Raw genomic sequence first — 8,463 nt, forward strand, 5'->3', positions numbered from 1 at the left:
AAATAGGATCCTTGGGGACTTCTCCTTCCACCGGCCTCACCTCCTCTTTCCTGTTTTGCAGGATATTGAGGCAACTATGAACTCTGCCCTGAACGAGCTCCGGGAGCTCGAGCGGCAGAGCAGTGTCAAGCACACTCCTGATGTGGTTCTGGACACCTTGGAGCCCCTCAAAACCTCCCCAGTGGTGGCCCCCACATCGGAGCCCTCCAGCCCCCTGCACACCCAGCTCCTCAAGGACCCCGAGCCCGCCTTCCAGCGCAGTGCCAGCACTGCCGGGGACATCGCCTGCGCCTTCCGGCCTGTCAAGTCAGTCAAGATGGCTGCCCCAGTCAAGCCGCCAGCCACACGACCCAAGCCCACAGTCTTCCCCAAAACAAACGCCACTAGCCCTGGTGTCAACTCATCATCTTCCCCACAGTCCACTGACAAGTCTTGTACTGTCTGAGGGATGTAATTTAATTGTTCTAGACAAGGGGACTGGAGGGACTGACTGTTATTAAAAAAAATCTTCCTATTTAACTAGCTTGGGGACTTCAGTTGAAAATTAGATTCTAAGTTGTTCTTGCAGGAATTAGCCTTCCCATCACCCAAAACCTTGAGAATGAAGCCCTCGTTATCACCCTGCCCTGCCCTTCCCACTGCCCTCTGCTTCTCCCCGTCGTCGTAATCCAGCCAGCCGCAGTACATACTGTTCTTAGGTTAGCCAGAGATAGGTTTTTCCATTATCAGGTCACTGTGAAATCTGGCACGGCGAGTCACGAGGACACGGGCTCACGTCTCCGTCCCCTCAGACACAGGGGATGCCTGACCAGATGGTTGGCTGCTGAAAGCCAGCTCTCAGTGGCATCTTGTTTTGGGTACTGACTATAGAGAACCATATATAGTCCATTCTTCGTTTTACACACACACACACACACACACACACACACACACACACACAGGTTTTTTTTCTAGTCTCTGGCATGTGGAGCCTCTCCTGGTCCCAGACCAGTCTCTTTGTAACTTATTGTGGCAGTTCACACAAGAGCCACCAGGGGTCTCTGTTTCTGTTACAAATCTTGTTCTGTCTGGGCCAGAGAACCTAGCCTTTGAAATCTCTCCATCATAAAAAATTGAGCAGGATGCGACTGGATCCTGCAATCTGTCTGGGGTTGGGGGCTTTCTCTCTGTCTTCTCTCTGTTGGTGTGAACTGGTCATTGGTGTTTGCTTTTGCTCTCCTCCATCCTCTAAGAATACAACTCAGTCTTTTTATAGAACTTCTGAAGTTTTTCTGAATGTATAGACATTTCTCGGGTTCCTGTCTTTGTCTCTGATGGGCCATTTTCCATTTAAGACACTTTCCTGTATAAGACAGTTTTATAGCTGGTTCCTTTTAGGGTAAAGAGTCTTAAGAGAGTTTTACTGTGTTTATGGCAGGTTTGGAAAAGGTGAGAAATAGGTCCTTCTTCCACTGTTTTTGAGCATTTAAGACAAAATTCATTATCTTATTCAAAAATTAAATTCAGCTTTGCTAACCCCCAAATTGTTCCCAAATGAAAATGTAACCTAAGTTCACCCCTCTGGTTTGGTTATTCTGTAAGATCTCTCTTCAGGGACCAACAGGGGCTTGGAGAGCCCTAGTTAGATTAAAGAGAGACATTACTCCTTAAAACCTATCTTTTTTTTTTCTTTCCCCAAATAAGAACAACTAAGAGAGCTTTGGCCCTGTGGGCTCTAAAGTCTTCCCGAGACCGGAATCTAACAAAATAAAAAATTGGATACTGAATATTTTGGCCTTCTGTTGGCCTTTTTTCTGGTTCTCCTCCCAAAAAAGCAGAAATGATGCCCTTGCCTACTTTAATCTGATCTCTAAACCTGGTGCCCCTGGTCCCAGCTTCCCTGGCTTCATGCTGTCCTGGCAGTACCAGGGCTGGGGACTGTCCCACCCCCTGTTTCATGAGTCTCAGACAACTCCTTCAGTTAAAGCTGAAGCTCATTCCTTTTTATCTTCTGGCTTTAAAGCTATGCTTTTAGCCTTATTTTCTATAGATCGAGAGGGGGTGGGTTGCCATTCAGATAGGAAAATCTGAGTTTCCTTATGTTTAGCCTAGAAGATCCTTTTTGGATCTTCTGAAGTTGGCAGTTGGTGCTTTGGAAAGTGGTAGGATTTTCCTCATTCTGGGTGAAGGAAAGAGCAGCTTTGGGGGGCATCGTTAATCACTAAAGGCTAACCTGGCACACCAGGACGACCACCCCAAGAGCTAGAAAGGAGAAAGGAAGAACTCCTTCAGTCGAGTGAGTCAGCCTGTGAGAAGTGACCCGCAGGCCTCTGGGTTCTTGGCTTTTGTTGCTCTGTTCGCTGGCCTGTGGTCGTCTGTCACATGGACTTGCACAGGTCTTGAGCCAACAGGGGCTTTCAGACCGACGGATCTGTTTCCTTAATGAAAATGGAAGCCCTGCCCTTCACTTTACATTCCTTTTGCTCCAACCAATCAACACTGGGACCCACACCTGCCCATTCCCCCTCCTCCCAGCAAACTCCTCTCTGAGAAAGTCAAAGCAAAGCTTTCTGAATGACAACGCTTTGGGCCCCTTTGGTTGTTCCTGCCTTATTTCTCTTGCGGCCCTTGTACATGACTTGTGTCCACCATCCCCTTGGTCAGTGTCCCTCTGCTGATTTGCCTCATGAACTGGACAGTGTGTGAGCAGCCACCTACTTCCCCCAGCTCTGGGAGCCACGTTGTCTTCCCCTCTCTGGTGCTCCTGACACCTGTGAGACCGACCTGTCGAGGGGACTAGGAACCCACAGAAGGAGAGTCCTTCTCGGCAGAGCTCCTGCGGCCAACTGGAATTCAGGCTGCACACTGTGATCTTTACACCGAAAAGCCAAAAGGAGCTGGCCACCCAGGGCCTAGGGAGACCAGTCTTCCTCAGATCTGCTTGCCTCAACCAGCATGATGCTTCAGAGAGCCCCACTCCGCCCCTTGAGGCATTGATCCTTCTCTTGGTGCGGACTTGGGTCAGTCTTTGGGGGATCGGAGGCGGGATGGGGCTACCAGCATCCCAATCTGGAAGAGAGGAGTTTGCAGCCAGCAGCCCGTCAGCTGGAAACACTGGTCTCAGCCAACCTCCTCAGGGCGCCCTGGTTTCTCCCCAAGGAGATGAGGAGAGATGACGCCAGCAACAGGATGAACAGACCACAGGAAGGGCTGGTGTGTGTACCCCACGTGCAGAAGAGAAGCTTAGATCTTCCAGGGAATTGCAATGTTGTGGCGTCTGACTTGTATGTCACGTTTGTGTAAAATGGTATATTCTTTAAAATAGTGTTGATAACTGGAATATTGTATGTATGCTTGGAGATGCTTTGTGTGAACCTAAGACTGTCACTCAACAGATGTTGGATTGGGGAAAATCCAAAGCACAACTTCGAAATAAAATACGTTTTTAGGTTTCGATGCTGCCAGTTCATATCCCCTTTCTGCCCCCTGAGATCTCCAACCCAGGAGTCCAGCTGCCCAGGAGGGATTTTGATTGGTCTGTGGCGAGACAGCCCTGCTGGCAACAGGAGAAATGTGACCTCAGGAGCCAACCACCCTCTCCCTCCCAGCGAGGCATGGCACAAGTGCTTCTAGAATGTGCATTTCCCCTGCAGCGTTTCCAGTCACCGCAAGTGCGAAACCTATGAGGTTTTGTAGAAAGTCTTCTAGCTCCCCATTGGGCAGTCTGTTGCCATGAGAACCATCTCCTCCACAGAATGCACCCACCCTGTTTTCAGGGAGGACCGTTCTCGTTTCTGTCGCTGGTCAGATTTCCCCACTTGGGAGAGTGGGGCCTGTCCAGTTGCTCGCAGGTTTTGCCAGCCGCAACCAAGGGTGACTGAAGGTTGTATTTCTTCCACAAGCCAAGCCCTGAGTCATCCTGCCTTTGGATGCCCCCAGGGAGAAGAGCTGAGCTCTGTGCTTGTTGGTGTTGAGTGGGGGGTGGTGGGGAGACATAGGAAATGCTTTCTTGCCTTTAGATTTTGATTCTAGCAGATCATAAGTTCAAGGGTGAAGCTATTCAAAGGTAGCAACTGATAATGCATCCGAGGGCTTACGCTTATTTTTACTGGGCTTTTTCCAATACCAGAAGCCCCGGGTTGGGATCAGATCTCTCCTCTCCAAGGGGTCGCCCGGTGTTCAATGGTGATAACGAGGAATTCTACCCCAAGCCCCGGACCAGACACCATGCCCTAAAGTCCATCCCTTCCATCTGTCTCATGCCTTTCCAACCTGTCCTCTCTTCCCCCTCCTTCATTTTAGTAGTGGAGCTCCATTTTGAGCTTCAATTGCTGGCCCCTTGGTCTTGGAGAAGTCAAAGGTGAGGCTGTCCTGCCCCCCCCGTGCTCTGGGCGAGTTCTCCACCCCTGAGTGTAGGTGCTGACCTGGCAGATGGAGCTGGTTTATAAGCTGTGGGCAGAGGACCAACGAGCCTTTTCAGAGAGCCTAAAGGCAAGGGTGGGCTACCGTGGAGGTTCCGCTAATTCACTTTCTATATTCAGAGGGGAGCTTGATGGAAGTGAGTGACAATGAACACAGTTGAAAACAGACCCAGATAGCAACCCCAAAGGGAGATCAGGGGGATCTGAATTTAGGAAATGGCCTTAATGAGTATCTACTCTAAATGTCTCTCTCAATAGATACAAGAAGCTTCTTTTTATTCTGTTAGCCACCCTGGCATAGTGCATGTGCCAAAGACTCATTCATCAGTCAGTCAACAAACTCTAAGCCTCGCTGTGTGCCAAGCACTGTTGTACAATATGAAGCAGGAGAAACAGATAATGGAGCTTTCTGGTGTGAGGGAGAACAGATAAGCCAAACGGGACTTGGAAAGTGAAACAATGTAATAATAGGTCCTTAGTGCCTGGGGGAGGAGTAGGACAGTTCATCAAGAATTCGGTAAAGCAGAAATGACGACTAGATGTCCAAATAGAAATATCAAATAGACTCTTGAATATATGAATATGGGGATTTAGGGACAGATCAGACCTGCAAAGAAATTCAGGATCTCTTTTATTATGTATATATTCAAACCACGAAATTCCCAGCAAGAATGTGTAAATGGAAAAAAAGAAGGTCCCAGTAATTAGAAATCCAGTAGAGAGAAAGGAGCCAGCACAGACAGAGAGAGAGGTGACAGGTAGGTGCTGGGAAAGCACACTGTCACAGACACCAACCGAAAGATGTTCTAAGAAGGAGGGAAGCTCAGGTGTCTGGTGCCAGTGGGTAAGAGGAGGCCAGCTAGAGGCGCTCATTCTCTGGTGACGTGGAGCGTTCAGTATATGGGAAATGGGTTGGATTGGAGTGGGTTGGGAGGCCACTGCAGGGCAGTCAGGAAGTCCTGGCAACTTATGCAAAGACCCGGTTTTGAATGGTGAGTATCAGGAGGGAACAAGGGGCCAGGTGTTTGTTTTTTAGATGGGCCTTGGGGCACCTGGGTAGTTTAATCCTTGGACGTCTGCCTTTGGCTCAGGTCATGATCCCAGGATCCTGGGATCCAGCCCAGCAACAGGCTCCCTGCTCAGCAGGAAGCCTGCTTCTCCCTCACCCCCTCCCCCTGCTTGTGTTCCCGCTCTCCCTGTGTCAAATAAATAAAATCTTTTAAAAATAAATAAATAAATAAATAAATAAATAAATAAATAAATAAAATGGGTCTCTCTTTTTTTAAAAAAAGATTTTATTTATTTATTTGACAGAGATCACAAGTAGGCAGAGAGGCAGGCAGAGAGAGAGGAGGGAGCAGGCTCCCTGCCAAGCAGAGCGCCTGATGCGGGGGTCGATCCCAGGACCCCGAGATCATGACCTGAGCCAAAGGCAGAGGCTTTAACCCATTTTATATATACCTATATAAAATGGGTCTCTTGAGGCATATTTGCTCACGAACAGGAGCCAGTAGGATGGGAAGAAGGAATGTGCTGGAGAGGGTGAATCACAGAACAGAAATGGAAGGGCTGGCCATGGCGGCGGAAGGAGATGCTTCTGACTCAGTGGAGGGAAAGCAGCTGCGAGGCAAGGCAGGCAGAGGATGTGGGGGGAGAAGATGATGGGGTTCCCTTTCGATGGCTTCTTGTATGTCAGTGAAGTTTACGGCAGAGGCTTGGAGAGTCAAGAGAATGAGGGAAGTGTTTTTCCACACCAAGAAAGACAATCGCTTGGTGGCATTGTGTTGTTTCCCTCAGTGGCTCGGGCTGCTCCCGTGGCTCCTCTCCCCAGTCCTTGGGGGAACAGTGCCAGGTCTGGCTGCCGAGTGTGTCCCTCCTTCCCCACCCAACGCTCCTGGCTAGAGCGGACTGGTGAAGGCAGCAAGAAGCAGGGCTCTGAGACCTGGTCTCTCAGCCCCTCACCAATGGGGGAGCGTGGGGAGAACACCCACCCGCCCTCACCCTTCTTTCCTTTGCGGCGCGGACACGTGAGGCAGCCGTGACAGACAGGCTCAAGCCACGAAGGGACAGGAGAAGCAACAAGGATGTGTTCAGGGCACACCTGGTAGCAGGTACTGAATCTCATTTTGCTCTTATACCAACTGTCTGAGAAAGGTCGGGTGACTAGCTCAAGGTCAAGACCCAGTAGGTTGGGAAAAAGGAACTTGCAGGAGAGGGGGACTTGCAGAGCACAGATGGAAGGCTGGCCGTGCAGGTCATGCAGAGCAGGGGCAGAGTGGGGACTCCCACCTCCCTAATGGTCAGTTCCTGTCCTTCCCACCACACACGCGGCCTCGCTTTGTAGAAGGTGGATGTGAGCTTTCTCCCCGAGAGCTGCCATCAAAGACCTGCTCCTCCCACCTTTGGCCCTTGTCCTGCCTTTGGATTGCCACTTCTGTTTCTAGGACTTCTCAGAGCCACTCAGGAAAATGTGCTGTGGCCTCTTCCAGGCTTCCTCTTCCCCTCAGGAGCCCGCCAGGCTCCCATGCCGCCCCACAATGAAACAGGGGCTGTGCTGTCCAGCTGGGACTAGAGTGTGTCCACACAGAGGATGTGACCTCATGGAGGGTGGCCAATGAAACTTTATCTGTCACCACACAGGGCTTCAGGCCACCAACCCGCGCTTCTTCTCTAGCCTGATCCCTGTGGGTCCTCTCTTCATACCTCTGGCCCTCTGCACCTGTTCCCCTGGAATGCCTCGCTGCTGACACCCAATTCTCTGCCTCACTCCCTCACCTCCGAAGCCTGGTTGAGCGTGCTTTCTCCTGGCAAGCCCTCCTGGAGACCACCCCGTCTCTGCTGTCCCGTCTTGTTTCAGGGTCAGGTCACCACCAGCTGAAGTATGCCTCCCACAGCGTTCACCACGCGGGCTGAACCCTAGCTCTAGGGGGATGCCTGGGTCTTACCCTCGTGTCCTCAGCACACAGTGCCCGCTTCCCAGCAGCTGCTAGACACACGTTCGTTGTGTTTGAGGGTGCTTAAGATCCTGGGAAAGACTGGCTGGGCTTGCTGGAGAGAGAAAAGTAGGCGTGCTGGTAAAGACTAAGCAAGTTCATCAGGGAAAAATGAGACTTTTAGGGAGAGTCTGTGTTCTGTTGCTAACCTCTGGCTTAAGACAACAAAGGTCGGTTTCTCATCAAAGGTCCATGTCCCTTGTGGGCCAGCAGGGGGCTCTGCTCATGAAGGTCACGCTGGGATGAGAACGGGCAGTCCCCAAGTCTAACAGAATCACAGGGTCAGAGGGTAGGTGCCCTCGGTGAGCTCTTTGGTTGGGCCCGGCTCAGCAGAGGGTGCCAAGGAAGTGTACTTCTCCCACCGCTGGGTGGGTGGGAAGCTGAGAATCCTGGATGGGGAGCCCGAGGGTCAGGGACAGCTTTTGCTGGCCCTGCTGTGAGAGGCTTCGGCCTGGGCCTGGCACCCGGAGCCCCACCACCTGCCAGCAGCAATGCCTCGGGCTCCGTTATCAGCAGGTAGACATCCGTCGTCGGAGCACCGAGGCAGTCCTCCGCCAGCTCCTGTTCTGGTGTCACTGTTGCTAGGGGTGGGGCCGCCAGAGGAAACCACCAGGTGTTGCCATGGGAAAGTCCCTCCAACATTCTCTAGAAACACGGAATTTCCTGGTTTTAACCATTTCTTATCCAACCGCCATCTCAGAGTTGACCAGAACAGCGCCGACCTCTCCATTCTCCTGGGGCATTGGGTGTGGGGCGTGGAGTCCTGACTGGGAAGTTGGCACACCTGGGTTCCAGCCCCCGCAGTCTCTGAAGATCACGGGCAAATGTCTAAAGGAGTGTGGGCCTCAGTGCCTTCGAAGTCTGCAAAACGCTTTCTTTCCTGTCTCCCTAGCGTTTCCATACTTAGTGTTCCAAGTCATCCACCGCACCAACGAGTAAAGGTTACTAACCTTGGATGAGAAACACCGGGAAGGGATGTGGGCTCTGCTCAAGGTCACCAGGAGGACACAGTTTGGGTTCCAGGGTTTACTCCTGGGCCTCTTCAGGCTCCCTGGGAAGAGTCAGACCCA

The 8,463-nt window shown here is 51.4% G+C and overlaps 1 protein-coding gene across 9 annotated transcripts in view; it reads left to right on the plus strand.

Annotated features, from left to right (window-relative positions):
- Positions 1-1,531, plus strand: part of SRGAP2 (SLIT-ROBO Rho GTPase activating protein 2) — a 227,878-nt gene extending 226,347 nt beyond the window's left edge. For 6 of the 9 annotated variants that reach the window (XM_032878469.1, XM_032878468.1, XM_032878471.1 and 3 more), the window contains one exon: positions 62-1,531. In XM_032878469.1, coding sequence (XP_032734360.1) covers positions 62-445 — 384 coding nt within the window. In that variant the 3' untranslated portion in view covers positions 446-1,531. The remainder of the gene's footprint in view (positions 1-61) is intronic. The other 3 variants (XM_032878473.1, XM_032878475.1, XM_032878477.1) reach the window with 2 other exon arrangements.
- Positions 1,532-8,463: the final 6,932 nt, after the last annotated feature.

This window comes from Lontra canadensis, unplaced genomic scaffold (assembly GCF_010015895.1).
Source record: "Lontra canadensis isolate GAN:19392208 unplaced genomic scaffold, GSC_riverotter_1.0 scaffold63, whole genome shotgun sequence".
Lineage (NCBI taxonomy): Eukaryota > Metazoa > Chordata > Mammalia > Carnivora > Mustelidae > Lontra > Lontra canadensis.